This window comes from Simochromis diagramma, unplaced genomic scaffold (assembly GCF_900408965.1).
Source record: "Simochromis diagramma unplaced genomic scaffold, fSimDia1.1 OVJJ01000293.1, whole genome shotgun sequence".
Classification (NCBI taxonomy): Eukaryota; Metazoa; Chordata; class Actinopteri; order Cichliformes; family Cichlidae; genus Simochromis; species Simochromis diagramma.
In genome coordinates this window covers 6,281,985-6,298,196 of record NW_024386801.1, presented here as the reverse complement: position 1 = coordinate 6,298,196, position 16,212 = coordinate 6,281,985, and the positions used below count along the sequence as shown (strand labels likewise).

At 40.6% G+C, this 16,212-nt stretch overlaps 1 protein-coding gene across 1 annotated transcript; it reads left to right on the top strand.

Moving 5' to 3' along the window:
• Positions 1–129: 129 nt before the first annotated feature.
• nudt4a (nudix (nucleoside diphosphate linked moiety X)-type motif 4a) lies at positions 130–16,189 on the top strand. Its single transcript, XM_040025368.1, has 5 exons — positions 130–3,184; positions 6,756–6,866; positions 8,799–8,843; positions 9,099–9,186; positions 14,548–16,189. Exons 1-5 carry the CDS (start codon positions 3,086–3,088, stop codon positions 14,772–14,774), a joined length of 570 nt encoding a protein of 189 aa, XP_039881302.1. The 5' UTR covers positions 130–3,085; the 3' UTR covers positions 14,775–16,189.
• Positions 16,190–16,212: the final 23 nt, after the last annotated feature.

Sequence of the window (16,212 nt, the reverse complement as noted above, 5' to 3'; positions counted from 1 at the left end):
TGATTCTTAATAGGACATGTGGTACATTGTGTACAAGTTGGTTTGTAATTTGTACACACACAGTTACGGACAGTTCACCGTTCAAGGGGGACGGGGGTGGAGTCTAACCCTATATATCTATCATAAGGCGAAAAGCCATTACAGGGCAAACGGGGAGAGACAGATTATAGACCCAACTTCCTCTTTACATTTTAGGAAAATGGGAAAACAATGCAGTGATTTATAGAAATGTGCAAACACAAATGGAGGCAGGCATACCAGCAATGTGCTGACTAACACAAAGACAGTAACTGCTTTATATATCTGCAAAATGCAGCCTTTCATTATCTTTAGCGGCATGTTGCGTACTTCTTAGGTCAACAAAATCAATCCAGGGTGTTTTTGTACTTTTCTTCTTCCAATCTGTAATAAAAGGACTGGAACCATAATAACACTTTGGGATGTTAAGTATTTATACGACAAAAAAGGTAACTGGAATCCAAGTGAAATGAAAAACTGCAAACTTGAGAGCGAGTTTTATCAGCCACCACTTTTGTGTTTTTTTTGAGCTGGTATTAGATATTTGTCACTAGAATGGCATTCATACTTACCAGATAATACTTAGTATTGGAACTGCTTTCAATGCATGACGGCAATCTTTTTTTCAGTACTCTACAGTACTGGGCAAATGTCTTGGGCCTTCTCTCATTTCTTTTTAGTTTGCTAGGAAAGTGGGAAATTTATTGGATAATGCAAACGTACATGTAAATACAGTACATAAGGCAAAAACTGAGTTTGTACAATTCTAAAAAGCTCGACTGAATATTTGATCTGACCACCTTTATTCTTCAACACAGCCTGAACTCTCTCAGGAACCTTTCTTGTATTTTCTTTAAGTAGTCTTCAGGAATAGTTCTCCAGGCTTCTTAAAGGACACGCAGAGCTTTGCTTTGAATGCTGGCTGTTTTTTGTTCTTGTCTCTGTTAAGATGATTCCACACAGTAATGTTGAAGTCTGGCAAACCAAACCATGACTGAAGATGTTCAATGTAGGTTTTTTTTGTCATGTATGCTTTTAATGTATTGGCAGTATGTTTTGGATCATTGTCATGGCAAAAATGAAGCTGCTGACAATCATGGCAGATCTTTCCAGATGGTATTGCATGGATAAAAATCTGCATTCACGATTCCATCATTTTGACAAGATCCTGAACACCACTAAACTGAAATGGAGCCCCAAACCATGACAGAACCTCTGTCGTGTTTTGCAGAAAGCTGTAAGCACTGTTGTACCTCTCTCATCACCACCTCTGAAGACAGTTTGAACCCAAAATTTCATATTAGGATTCATCCCTCCGTCAAACCTGTTGCCACTGCTTTACGGTCCTGTGTAATTTGGGATGCCTCAGCCTTTTCTCCCTCTTTCTCTTCCTTAAAGATTTGTTGACAGCCACCTTTCCACTAAGACCATTTCAGTGAACATTAATGGATCAACGAAAAGTCAAATTGGATCTGTCCAGTTCTATTTCAGGTCTTTGCTGGATTTTTTTTTTTCCTAAATCTTAAAATGCTTGAATAATGATCGCTTAGTGTTATGTGGCTCAAGAAACAAAAACATTCTTCTGAAAGTGGCCAGGTACAAGAACTGGACTGAAAAGGAGTTGCATAGCAGCCAATGTCCAAAGAAAATCAGAAGGAATTGTATGCTCAGCTTGCAGTTGTGGCAAAATATATTGCACAAAAAGACCTTAAAATGCATTATTATTGATTTTTAAAACCATGCAGAAACCCTGCTACTCAAGTTCACTACAAGAATATCTTAATATTAACATTTATTTGCTAGTTTAGTCCACACAAAATCAAATTCATGACGTTCTTATAGCTGTGACTGGCATTATTCAGAATTCCAGTCAGGGTTAAAAGCAGTAATTTCAAGCTACAGAAAATCATGGTGCCTAAAATCTTCAGTGATTGCCACTTGCCACATGGATGTGGCTTGGATCTCTGTATTGCGAGTTGTTTCATCTGACCTGGAAAACTTCAGCTGGCACACTGTACTCCTGATTTTTAATACCTGTGTTTGCAAAACATGGTTCAGTTCTTAACTTTTCACAAACCCTTTTAATCCTTGTGTGAGTCAGTGCAACTTTGGATGTATGTTAGGCTCATTCATAATAATCAAGACTATTTGTTTAGCTTAAGCGCTTTCAAACAGAAACGGCTGCCAGTTATCATTGGTTCTGATTTGGACAGTCACTAATAATACAGACACACCAACTTTTTTTTTTCTCTTTTTTTTTTTTTAAACACATTGCTTCCACAAGTGAATACAGGTAAATAAGGACTGCCTACTTCCACTAGAGGGCACCCCAAGCTTTGAAAGTTTTACGCAAGCCTGCATTTTTTTTTAGTTTTGTTCGTTTAAAGGGAAAATTTGACTATCTCAAGAATCAAGACGCAACAGGTAAGCGTTTTACTCACGTGCTCGTGCAATAAATACAATAAATCACAATGAATAAAATCATCTGTGTGCCATTTCGCCTTTAAAAAATAATTGACCTTTTCTGTGTTATTTGTGACATGAAATGTTTAGATCTGTTCTGTTTTCTGCATTAAAAATGAGTCAGTGCACTTATTATCGTGGGCATTAACACGCTCTTCAAGTCCATCCTGGCTGGATTTGGAGAGTTTTAACAGCAACTCCATCTCGCAGCTCAGTCACCTTTTCTCTTCCATAAAGGAGACTCGTTTCTGTTCGGCCTGTGCGTCGCAGTGATAAACGCGGATGTAAGGTGGGGACTGACGGGCTTGTTGCTGCGCAGCTCTCAGGTCAGCTGGTCGCAGCTCAGCCACCACAGCGTGATGTGAGCCAGTCTGCGTGTTGACAGCGGCACTAAAGCAGCAGAGCAGGTACAGCACAACACCAGATGCAGCCTGACGCGCGCTCGGAGCGCAGGAATGAATGGACCAGCTGCATGGTTTGTCTGGAAGTGTCTGAAGAAGCCAAGCTGCGATATTGTTGGATATTACTGAAAGCACTTTAATCAGCGACTGGTTGAAGCCCGATTTCCCAACACTTCCCTGCCTCCGGAAAAAAAGGCCTCTATATGATGAAGTTTAAGCCCAACCAGACCAGGACGTACGACGTCGAAGGGTTCAAGAGGAGAGCGGCGTGTCTGTGTTTCAAAAACGAAACAGAGGACGAGGTAAGCTGTGAAGTTAAACCATTTGTAGGAGGAGAGGGCTTTTATTAACACGCTCTATTTTTGACACAGTCCCAAATTAACCGCTGCGCCTGACAGTACAGCAGCCTGCTTTATCGCGCGTCTGGCTGACTTTCAGTGTGTGGGGAGCGCGTTCACGTGGCTCGTCTTTAATTGAGGTGCTGGGCAGAGGTGAAGGTTGGAGGGGGGCAAATATTTGACCTGTTACAGGGTGTGTGGCTGCAGCTGGCACTCAACAGGAGATCATCGTTTTTCACGTTCTTGCCAAGGAGGACATCCAGATTACTCATAAAATCATCCCCGTTATCTCTAACGCAGAGCAGTCTCTGCATATATTTCACAGCTATGGGCCCATATACACCTCCTGTCATAAATAAAGTAGTGCAGAGTTTGTTTTCCAACACATCAGCTGATGCGGTTTTACTAAATCTAATTTTGCTGAGATACCTGCTACTCCCGAGGCCAGTTGGTTCTACTTTTTGATTCAAATGATGACGCAACCATAAAGCAAATGTTCTCAGCCATTTTACTCACGTGAAAGAAATGTTTGTCTTTAAATTAGAGAGCTGAATATGAGGTTTTAACGTGTTACATGTAATCAGTCGCCTATTATTTTGTCATTCGTGGAAATGTGTAAGTATACAGCACGTGTACGTAGTGATGTATGTCATATAACAAGCACAGACATTGACTGAAACACAAATTATTATTCAGTGATGCGCCAGTTTGGATAAGAAACTTTTAAGTTTGTTAATATTACCGTTGTTTTGTGCTGGGTCTAAATGTGTCTGCCTAGTGACGCAGACTAACTCTGGGCCACATGTGATATGATGAGTAGGGGGCTGAGTGGCTGTTACAGTGTGCTAAACTCCAAGTGACCCATCAGTTGCAATTTATAGAAACAAGGTACAGCCACTTGCTATTCCCTGACAGATTTCCTTTCCTGCTCCTTGTGCCTGGGCCCCTACCAGGGGCGCCTCCAGAATTTTTTCATGGGGGTAGCCGTATGGAGGTCACCAAAAATATTGGGGTGGCACACTACAGAATTTCCAGTTTTATTTTGCTGTTTTCAAATATAGGTTACTTGAAAAATATGGCTGGCAAAGAGAGAAAGAAAAGAATTATATGCCTAGTTAGTTTCCTGCTTTTATAGTTGAGATAACTGAAAATGGGTACATATAAAAACCAAACAAGAGTTGGAAATCCATAATAATCTGTTTTAAGTGACTGACTTAAAGCCCCAACCATCGCTTTAGTGAAACAGCAGAGCTGAGCAGAAGCAGCTTATCACTTATCAGAATGGAGTTGACTTTTAAATTGAAATTTGTATATACATTTTTATTGGATAGAGGTACAGTGGAGAGAAAAGGGGAGATGCACCAGTTACCTGTCCGGGGACATCCCCCCACCCCCACTCAGTGGCACCTGATGTATGGTTTCACAACATATTGATACGTCATATATTTATTCATTTACTTATTTTTACATGTCCACAGCTATGTAACCACACATTTCTGTGGAAAAGTCTTGATCCGTAACTGATTTCCTTATATTATATTCCACAAAGCCTGCCTTGTCTTGAGAAAAAGTTCTCCAGGCTTTCTGAAGGTCTGTCAAAGTTTTTATTTTGACCGGTTGCATCTGGTATTGATTATTGTAATCGTATCCACACAGACTTCCCTCTAGAGTTCAGCTGGTCCAAAATACTGCTCCTCTTGTCATTTCCTGAACCCTTTCCACAGAACATATCACTCCTGTCTTTCAACAGTTTCACTGGTTTCCCTTTAATCACATTAATTTTAAGTTTCTGCTTCCTACTTGAAAAGGTGCCTATAGATAAAATGTATTCTTCTTATTATTTGCTGATAAATTGTTATTTTTAGACACCAATGTAAGTATTTTACAAGCAGTGAATCCTTAATTAAGGCATTTACTGAGACAAAGGTTGCCTTTTAAATTTAGCTTCTTTTGAAAGGCATTAACACATCGTTCAGCCCGTAGAATTTGGCCGGACTGGGATCAGACTGTAAAGACGTCGGGGTTCTGCCCACTCCAAACGCTTCCTCACTTTCCCCCGATCGTGTTTGGTGCCTGTCGGGGTCATTAACCTCCTCTCCTAAGCTCTTTGTTTTGATACAGAGAGGTAACTGCTGATCTGGTGGTTTTTGGAAAGCCTGTTGTCTGTGTGCGAGTAGCTGTGTCTGTACAAGTGCCTACGTGCTTCACATGCCGTTTGTGTGAAATTGCGCATGCATGTGTACGTTGTGTGGATTTGTGTCACTGAGGCAACTTGCGGTGTTTCTACAGTCCCCTGGACCCTGCGCGGATTCGTTTAAGATGAGATGTGTCACCTGGAATACAAAACCAGCTAAAATAATTGGCCTTCCTCTTTGTGGCTTAATGTGAGTAGCCATAGAAAGCAGAAGCCATGATGTGGAGTAAACACATACATTTGATTTTAACTAAGATTTTGGCAATGCCATGGCTAAATAAATTAGCTCACTGAGCAGAGTAAATGCGTAGAGAGATGTGTCTGCTGTGGAAGAGTATGAACTCGGACATTGAAGTGACCTTTACCTTAATAACTTAGTATTTTATTCACTCATAGATATGGACAGAGTTGCACTGTTAAAAATAAATCACATGGTTTCTAGAGAGGAGCAGAGTGAGAAAGTGTTACACTCATATACACTGGGTATATATCACCCATATATATTGGGTGATAAATGACATTAAGCATTTATTACCCAAAGAGATCAGCTTTGATGATATGAAGATGTTATCATTAGGCGCTTCACAAAGTTGCTTCCATTTTAGAGCGTTAGCAGAAAGATCTTACAGAGGGAAACCTCTGCTGTGACAGCTGTGTTTAATGTGGAAAGGGTTTATTCGACTGGCGTTTTTAACACAGGTGAGTGTTAGCCTGACTGGAGAGTGAGTTGGTTGCCCAGTGTTAAGGTTTCAGAAGGCAGTCCTACATGAACTCAATGTGGGTCAGTGATGCCGGATTGGGTTTAAGGTCAAGTAACTTCGTCATCAAAACACCAAACTGCATTGGCTGGACGGCAGTTAAAAATAGTGTGCAGCTTTAGGATATTTCTTTGGGTTAGAACGTTGATTTGTACTTCTTCAAACACAGTGGGATTAAATATAACATTTGATGTTGGTACTACTCAAAACGCTAAAGCTGGCCGTACTGTCAATAGACTCCAGATTATGAATTATCTTTCATTAAATCCACTGACAACTAAAAACAGGCCGATACATGAATCATTACATTAGTTGTTCTCATTCGTCTATTTAAATTATGTGCCAAAGAGTGTGACACGCAGAGCAGCATCATTCGCACAGCGCTCATGTTGCATTAAGTAAATGAAGTGAATGACTGGAATGATATGCGAGATGTTCGACATGCGTCTGCTGAATGACGAGCAGTTCGTTTGGCCACCGCGTCCGTGCTGACGGACGCTGAACTCGGGCATGCTGTTGCTGTGCTTTTTGCACCCCAACCTCAGTAGCAGAGGCCTGACGGAGGGCTCTCTCTTCTTGGCAGGTGCTGTTGGTGAGCAGCAGTCGCCATCCAGACCAGTGGATCGTGCCAGGAGGGGGAATGGAGCCTGATGAGGAGCCCTGTGGAGCTGCTGTCAGGGAGGTGTATGAAGAGGTGAATTGATTGTTCATTAATTAAACCCATAAAGACGTTTCTATTGTTTGCATGCATTGTTGGTTAAAGCCTAGGATCTATACAGTACTGCGCAAAGTGATGAACGACACCCCATTTCTTTATATTTTGCAATGAAAATAGGAAATAGGTGCAGTGACTTATTGAAACGTATGTGGGAATACGTGTTTTTGTTGAAGGACATTTAAAGCTCATCTTGGATGTTGACTGCCGTTCATACCGTTCTCTGTCAAGATGATCTTACACTGCTTTAATAATGTTGAAGTCCGGGCTCCGAGGGGGCAAATCCATGACTGATGGAATTTCATTGTTTGTTTTCATATCCAGGTATGATTTTACTGCACTGGCAGTATGTTTGGGTTCATTTTCATGTCATGTATTACATGGTGAATCTGCCATGTTAAACAGATTGCCACTAACTGCTGTAGATACTTTTTTTTTTTTTAGGTGTAAACCTGTCCAGTTTATTTATTAGTGTAAAAAGGCTGTTTTGTATTTTTCAAGCTGTGCTATCATTTTTCATAAACTAAAGAAATGCGTACAAATGATTTTGTTTTTGCGAAAGGACACGAAGTGGCTAAAGATACAATTAAAAATAGGATCTTTGCTAAGTTGCCTGCTATTTGCCTTTTCTATGCTTGAATTATTCACAGGTTTGCCTTAACAAACCAAAAACTTTCATATGAAAATTATGAGGTACAAGAAGCTGACTTAAAATGAGTGAAAAAGCAACTAATGTCCAAACAAACAAACAAAGAATCCTTTGAATAAAGCCTGGAGAACTATTGGTCAAAACCACTTTTTAGTACTTGGGAATCAAAATGTAAAGAAATGAGAGGTGGCTCCGGACTTTTCCATAATCACCTCTCACGGAGACAGTGTTATTTTTCATGCAGAGCACAATATAAAAAGCAGCATTCCGAAGTTTCCTTGAGATTAGTAACCATTTTTGGCTCCATTAATATTGGAAGTGACACAAAGTTACCATAGTGTTAAAAAGTAATAAGGATAGGGAATTTTATCAGTTGTCAGCTGATAATGTTTATTGGTTTTCCAAGGAATTATCTCGTTATTTAAGTGGAAGATAAAAAAAAAAAAAAAAAAATCATGACATTTCATGACTTTGAACACTGGGGGGCTAATTTCCATCTCAGTATCATATATTCTGATTGCAATGTATGCATCATGGGCTCAAAGGACAGACACATTAAACTGAAAGTGAAATCGGTAAATCTTTGTCAGAAGTGTCATCGCTGTTCACAGTACAAGTCGCTCCTGTTGTTCTACCAGCCAAAAATCCAGAACAGAAGTAGAAATATGTGGCAAGGATGCATGGATAGCCAGCTTATCATGCTGTGGTTTAAGAAAGGAGGCTGCTGGTGGCTGGCCAGATTGTTCACAGCAAAGTGAGCTGTGAGCTTCTGACATGGATAGCAGTGTGCTGACAGCTTTGAAGTATGGCAGTGACATTTAGGAAGGGGTTCCAGTTGCCCACATCCTGCGCCTCACGGAGCTGACGCAGATCAGGATAAAGGCGATTCAGAGCGGATTGAGCCTCATTTGTTAATTTTTATTTGTGCATAAATTTGTAAAGCCTTGTAGGCCGTTGTGTGCATTTTAGTGTGCTTTTTTTTAAAAGAAGTCTGGAAGACATTACAGCAATGACCGGGATGTCTGTTATGGTTTGATACTGTAAATGATAGCTGTGTCCTAACTGTGTACTATACTTGAGCTAAGCCCCCTGTCTCGTGTTTCTGTCATTTAGACTATGTTTATGTCTACCTGGGATCATATATGACGCGAATCCAAGTGATCTCGCTGCACAGTGTGTTGAAAGGACAGTTTCACCTGAATATTTTAGATTATGACTTGTGGACAATCACTTTTAATAATGACTCTGATTTATGTGTGCAGGCTGGTGTAAAGGGAAAGCTCGGCAGACTGCTTGGGATATTCGAGGTATGTTATGAAAAATTGTAATTTGTAATCATGTCGCGATACATAGTGCTGTATAAAATCATCCTACTGCCGCACCTAGCGTTTTTGTATGTCTGTGGTCAGACAATCAACTTGTTTAGTTCATGGAGTTTCTATAAAAGAAATGGTACGGCTAATCACAGTTTTTGCCTTTTTTAATGAAGGCTTTGCACGCACTGCGTTGGTGGTTTGTCAGAAAAACATAAATTCATTTTCTCTTCATGTAAACCTTTGCAGCACAATCAAGACAGAAAGCACAGGACTTATGTCTACACCCTCGTGGTGACGGAGATGCTGGAAGACTGGGAAGACTCTGTGAACATTGGTATGCCTCTGTGTCCCTCTTTGTCTTATTATAGTATCTTATTCTAGCAGCCAAGGGTCACAAAACTAAGTTACAAGGGGAAAAGAGTGAAAAATATTCCTGTGGTAACAAGATTTTTGAGGGGTTTTTTTGTGTTCTCCTTTTTACGGGCATCCCTCATATGCATGTTTTTTGAGATCCTGTGGTTTATTAAAAAAAACAAAAGCAAGCAAAAGGTTTTAGCAACTTTTTGCATTACATGTTCTGTTTCAGGGTTGAGTTTCAGGGCTTTCAGTCTCTTAGTTCAAGATCTTGGCTTAGGATCATACATTGGCAAGGTTTTTATTTTTTTTTTTTTTTACCGGAATCACTTGCTCACATTAAACATGCCTCAACTAAGTGCTTAGGTTACACATTTTGATTCGCATAAATGTGAAAGGGATTATAAACTCATATATAGCATTAGTCTTCAGATAATCTACTGCCTTTGAAGGTGGCACACATAAGATGACTCCATAAGCAGAATGAAGAGGAACAAAACACAACGAGGAATGTGTAACAGCTCCACTGATTCATTTGATCTAAATCAGGGATGGCAAACTCATTTTACACCGAGGGCCACATACAGCTTTGATCTGGAATGGGGCGGAAGACTGAAACCCCTACTTCCAATCCAGTTAAGGAAGTTTAACTACACATTAAATCCCTCAGATGTCTTAATACTAAAAAAGAAGTGCAATTTCAAAAGTTTGTCATTTAGAAAGAACTGAGATGAAGAAATGTTTCTGTTACTGTGGACCCATTGTGAAAAAACAAAACAAAACAGAAATTTCTATTGTAGATAAAAACAGGAACTTTTCAATTAATTATCTTTTACTTTGGTGTAATATGAATGGCATGGGAGCAGGTCTTTTTCAGTAGGAAATAAAGTAAAACAGATAATAGTCCACAGTTGAAGCCATCCTTCACATTTTCCAAAACCATCAAGTGGGCTGGATTGAAATCCTTACCCGGCCGATTCTGGCTCCCAGGCATTAGGTTTGACACCCCTGATCTAAAATTCTTAACAGAACAATTGGACAATTGAACATGTCTGCCCATGTGTCTGTTTTATGGAAAACATGAATAACAGATTCATGAACTGAGTAGCAGTTTCCCAGATTATGTCTTTCACAATGGCTGTATTGTCTTTTTGCCTCTTCCTTCATCCTGTGTTGGCTGACTGTCAAAATAAAATGACATGCAACTGTGCTCATAACTTTCCGCAGGGCAGTTCAACACTTCATTTAGCTGTAGATTTTATTTTTATTTTTTCACAAATTCAGCCTGAATTGTAAATAAACTGGTTTAAATTGATTTATATTAGCATACCTGTTCAACTGCTCATTAATGCTCATCTAATCAACCAATCAGATGGCAGCAACCAAGTGCATTTAGGCACGTGGGCATGGTCAGGATGACCTGCTGAAGTTCAAACCGAGCATCAGAATAGGGAGCTAACGTGATTTTTTTGAATGTATCGTGGTCGTTGGTGTCAGGTGGATCTGAGTATTTCAGAAGCTGCTGATCTGCTGGGATTGTTCCACACAGCCATCTCTAGACTTTACAGCTAAAAAGTGGCACTCAGCCAGTCAGCTAAGAACAGAAAAGGCTACAATTCACTCAGGTTCACCAAAAGTAGACAACATGAGATTGGAAAAACATCTGGTCTGATGAGTCTTAATTTCTGCGGGCAGCAGGGTCAAAATTTGACATGGACGCCTTGAAAGCACCGATCCATTCTACCTTGTGTCAGCAGTTCAGGTTGCTGCTGGTGGTGTAAATGTGTGGGAGATATTTCCTCATCACGTTTACCCCTTGATACCAACTGAGCGTCGTTTGAATCAATGCCACAAAGGGTTTAGGCAGTTCTGAAGACAAAGGGGGTCCAGCCTGGTACTAGCCTGGTGTGACTGATAAAGTTGCTGGTGGGTGTATGTTGTGATTACATGTAGGTCAGACATTAAGTATGCTCGAATGGAGATCTCTAATATAGCAAGCGGTTCGTTACACGTCGCCAATATCTATGTTGACTTTAAGTTAACATAGAATGTTTTTCTAAACTGTAACGCATATAAGGTGGATGTACATGTTTAGATATGTTTTCATGGATGTTTTCACTGTCTGATATTTTAAATGGAATACTTTTCCCGGGATTGAGTAACTTGTAAACTATTTCTAACTGGACTGGAAAATGTGGTTGTGGCCGTTTACTCCCTTCACCCACAGAAGTAAGAGTTCAGCCTGTTCAGAAGGGGGAGGAGTGTTTGCTGTGCCCAGCTGTTTTCCAGTTATCATCACTGACCACAGCAGCCCCCCTTACTTGTCCTCTTTTGCCCTACACGAGGGTTGCGACTGAACAGAAAGGGTTTACTACTACAGGTTGAATTGACTCCCTCGCCTCCTTAAATGCTGGTAGTGGTGGCACTCTTCAGGGTGCCAACATGAAGTGAAGGCATCCTCCTCCTCATTATCACACCAGGCTCCAGTTATCACAGAGCATGGCAAATCCCTTTAGCAAAGTGCTGGAACTGAATGGGAGGAGATGAGTTTGAATAAAGTATAAATAACTTCCAGCTGTCGCTTTGCTGGACAGATCATTTTTATGGAAGATACTTTTTTTAGGGTTTAGGGCTGTCTGAAGTATGCCCATGTCCACACCGACACCCACTGGTGCCATGACATGCACAGTTTATTTTTGTGTGTGGTGAATAAAATGATCCTTTAGTCATCCTTTCATTCAGCAGTCTCACTCAGCGCTTATTCAGGCTCTCTGTGACAAATTATACAATGTTTGCTTAATGGTGGCGTGCCCTTTGGAGCATTTTATATACAATTAACACACAGTGTGGTTTGCTTTGTGGATATTGGTATCCAAAATTTGTTCAAGAAGTCTTTGCTAAGTTTAAAAATACTATTATATTTCTATGTTTGCACCTATGGACTGGGTCCAGCCTGAGTCTCCTCCATTTTCAATCTCATGCATTTTGAGCACTACCTGACCCTAATCATCTAAACACTGAGTCTTTGCAGTACGCACACTCCTTTCCTTAATCTTTGCCACAGCTAGTTCCTGCTAACTCTGCCTTGTTTGTATTTTGGATACTTTGCCCTTTCCTGTTTTCTGCCTTGTGCCTTTTTTGGATTTGTTTGTTACGCTTATTTCCTGTGTACGACCCATAGTGCTCAAATCAAGAGCTTCATTATGGGCCTTTTTATCTTTTTTTTTCTTTCTGATTTGCGCCTCATCTTCTCCACTGTGCAAGTTATTTTCACTGTATTGCCCTAAGAAATGTTTTAGTTGCTTAAATGCATTTGAAGGACACGGAAGAGAGGAGGTTTGTCTGAGGAGCAATTATCTAGGATTCACCGGTGTATCATTGTGTGTCTTTCTCTGAAGAGTTTTTACCTGCTACCAGTTAAACTTCTGGGGTATTGATCTGGTCAGTTAAGTAAATGGATTCTTCAAAGCGCTCTATACAACATGCCACATTCACCCATACACATCCATTCTCACAAGCACTTTCTCTATACTTAGTGCTTTCTAACTACATTCACACTTCGATGGATGCATCGGAGAGCAACTTGAGGTTAGTATCTTGCCCAAGAATACTTGGCATGCAGACTTGGAGGAGCCAGGGATCGAACCACCAACCTTCCGATCAGTAGGTGCTCTACCTCCTGAGCTACAGCCACTCTGCTGCTTTGGTGTTATTGAAATTAATAACTAGAGGTAAACTAGAGGGGCAACAATGAGACGACTAACAAAACAGGAATGATCCACATTCTTTCCCTCCATTGGCTAGGGTCAGTATCACTACCGGCAGCATGCGGTGATGCCTGGACTCGGACTCTACAGAAGTTTCCCATGTAGTCCAAATCTCCTAGAGGGAGATCCCATCAGCAGGACCAGTATCTGTTCCTTTATGAACAGGATGGAGCTTTACCTGACTTCCAGCAGGTGACTGGTGTAAATACCTTTGACCAAACAATCAGAAACAGACTTCAACATTGTCTAGTGGACCCTGTGCTCACTGCCTGCCATTGTGGAGCCCAACTGGCATTTACAAGAATTGGCTGGTCCACCAGTGAGCATGTGTGACAGATTTTAAGAGGTCTGCAGAAGCTGTGGAGAGCGTTATGCTACCTTTAACATTGTTTAACATGATTGATTTAGTGGTGGGTTAGTGAAAGTGTGGAGAGGCTTATCCATGGAGGGACACACAGAGCTCTATGGGGTAGGCAACAGCACCCTGACCATTAGATATCGGGATTATATTCATTGTCAGACCCAATGCTGGTGCAGCGGGTCAGGGTTCCTCATGGTGCAATAGTAAGAGTATGCAGGCAGTTCCTGGTGGACGAAGGAACTGATACATGTTACTGGGCCCCATGCTTGTCTGACCTAAATCCACTCGAACACTTGTGGGACATTATGTTTCGGTCCATCCGATGCTGCCAGGTTGCATCTCAGACTGTGCAGGAGCTCAGTGATGTGCTGGTCCAACTTGTGAGAAGATCCCCCTGGACACCATCTGTTGTGCACACATTATCAGGCATGCATACAAGCATGTGGGGGCCATACAAATTACGGAGTTCTATTTTGAGTTGCTGCAGTGACATTTCGGGAAAATAGACTAGCATGCTGTAGAATCTTTTCACTTTGATGTGGGGGTGTCTTGAATTGAGCCCTCTGTACGTTGATAATTTTCATTTCCATCAAACGATATGGCATGCTTTCGTTCCTAACACATTACCCAGTCCACATCAGTATAGATGTGCGGCATGATTTTTTTCTTCTCTGATGTGTTTTCAGAGTGTTCTTTAATATTTTTCTAAAAGTATATAGCTCACCAAGATCATAACATGATATCAACTGCCTTAAAATGACAGTTGTGAAACAAAGATGTGTCATTTTGCTAACTGCCTGTTGCCTCATCTCTCTCCTCATCTTTCTTCCTCTCCTCCTGTGATCACATTTCTGGTGGGAGGGACCAAGATGCAAGGAGATGAGGAAAGGAATTGAGGATGTGCCAACTGAGAAATGAGCAGAAGGGATGGACAAGCTTATGGTTTCCTGTGACCTAATATCTGAAATGTTGCAATCATATGCTGAGAAATGTTTTGTTTCTTGTTCCTTGTTTAGATTACCTTAATCAAGACCTTATTGTGATCTTTTAAGAATATTTATCAATATCATATTAGCAGTTATGCATCTATCAGGATGGATGTGTTACGGACTTAAAACAATTTCCCACACATTGTATTGAAGTGTCATTAAGCACAACACTGATCGTGTGAGCCACATGCAAACAATTCAACTTTACTTCAATCTCTTCACAGGAAGGAAGAGGAAGTGGTTCAAGGTCGATGAAGCCATAAGGGTGCTGCAGAGCCACAAGCCTGTCCATGCAGAGTACCTACACAGACTTAAGGGCACCTGTAATCCCACCTGCACTCCCATGTGTGGCCCAGCTAACGGCAATGGCCTGAGCTCCCACATGACAGATGATGACGCACCCCACTATGTTGTTTGCTCCACACACTGCTCAGACCTAGTCAGCAGATAGGAGCCATAATGGCAGAGAGCAGGTCTTCTGAGAGGAAATGAATTTTCAGCTGAACTTCTTGAGACTGATTTGAAGTGACACTGAAAAAGTTTTTCAAATGTATTTAAGACTTTTTTTAATGTATTATTTTTTTTTTAATTCCTGTAAAGCATTTCCTTTTCAACTTTAGGCAGACTGCAGTGCACTGATTATGCAATATAAAGGCCTGTTTAGTCTTAGATGTTGTATATTTGACTGGCGGCACACACTGTGTGCTGGTGATTTCCTGGAGGCGGTATGGGGAAGTGTTGGCTCCTGGAGGAAGCCTTATTCCCACAGTGACTCAGTGCCAAACAATGTGCAAGATGTTTGAAAAAGAGTAGCTGCAAGTCTATGGATGGACTTTACAAACTGCTACCTTGGGAAGTTTGTAAGGAATTCTGCTAAAAGAGATGAGGTAAAGTCTGCAGCAAGCGTGGACAGCATTGTTATTACTTCCTCAGCGCACACAGTATCATCTCTAAGCACTAGTGACACTGAACAAGCCTTAAATCATGTGTGTATATATTTGAATGCTGTCAATGTGAGTGAAAACTGAGTAAATTAGAGAAAAACTTCTATATAGTGAACTGAATCAAACATGAAATGGCACATATCCTCAGAAAAACTATAATCTAGTGCATTATAGCAAATGTTTTATATAGTGTATCTGCAGAGATGCCTTAGAAGAGTCTGACAAATGCTGCACAAAGTCTCCCATTAAGTGCCTTCATAAACACAAAGTAAATGAACAGAACAAATCAAGCCTTATACATGCTGTCAAAACAACCCAGTTTTTGGAAGCTGGGCTCCATAGGACATTAAGAAAAATGTGGGTTTGCTTTTACGACAGAGGGTGCACAGTGACTGAATTTATGTGGACCGAAAAGTATGACAGGAATTATGGTCGCCTGATTCTATTTGATGCTTTGCTTTAAACTTTAATCTAGTTTCTTCACAAGTTAATATTATTGTTTTTATTTATTGCTTTTTAATTGTCCACATTTAGGCTTTTGCTTCAGAACATAATTTTAAAATATATATATAAATATATTTTAAAAGTAAGTTTTCATCTTTTTTCTCCCTGTGATTAGTTTGGGCTTAGTGTTTGGACTATACCATTAATACCAGGCTGTAGACTACTCCCCCTGGTGGCAATGGTACAGTCCAACCACAAGCACAAAGCATAGAAATGGAAAATTAAGTATGCAAAGAAGGAAAAAAAACTGAAGCAAACCCCCAAACGTGCACAGTTAAAAATCAAACTGAGAGTCGTTTATTTTTTGGAGAAATAAACTGTGGATCGTGGAAATCCGTTTTTTATTATGTGATTATTTTTTGATGGTGCTTGCTTCAAAGCGTTGTATTGTGCATGGGAGTCCTTTAACACCTAGGGGGGAAAAAGCTCAAATATGGTCAT

Coding starts and splice junctions, on each gene's coding strand:
- nudt4a (XM_040025368.1), top strand. CDS start 3,086: ATGATGAAGTTTAAGCCCAACCAGACCAGGACGTACGACGTCGAAGGG. Junction 3,185..6,755: donor AAAACGAAACAGAGGACGAG/GTAAGCTGTGAA, acceptor TCTTCTTGGCAG/GTGCTGTTGGTGAGCAGCAG. Junction 9,187..14,547: donor GGAAGACTCTGTGAACATTG/GTATGCCTCTGT, acceptor ATCTCTTCACAG/GAAGGAAGAGGAAGTGGTTC.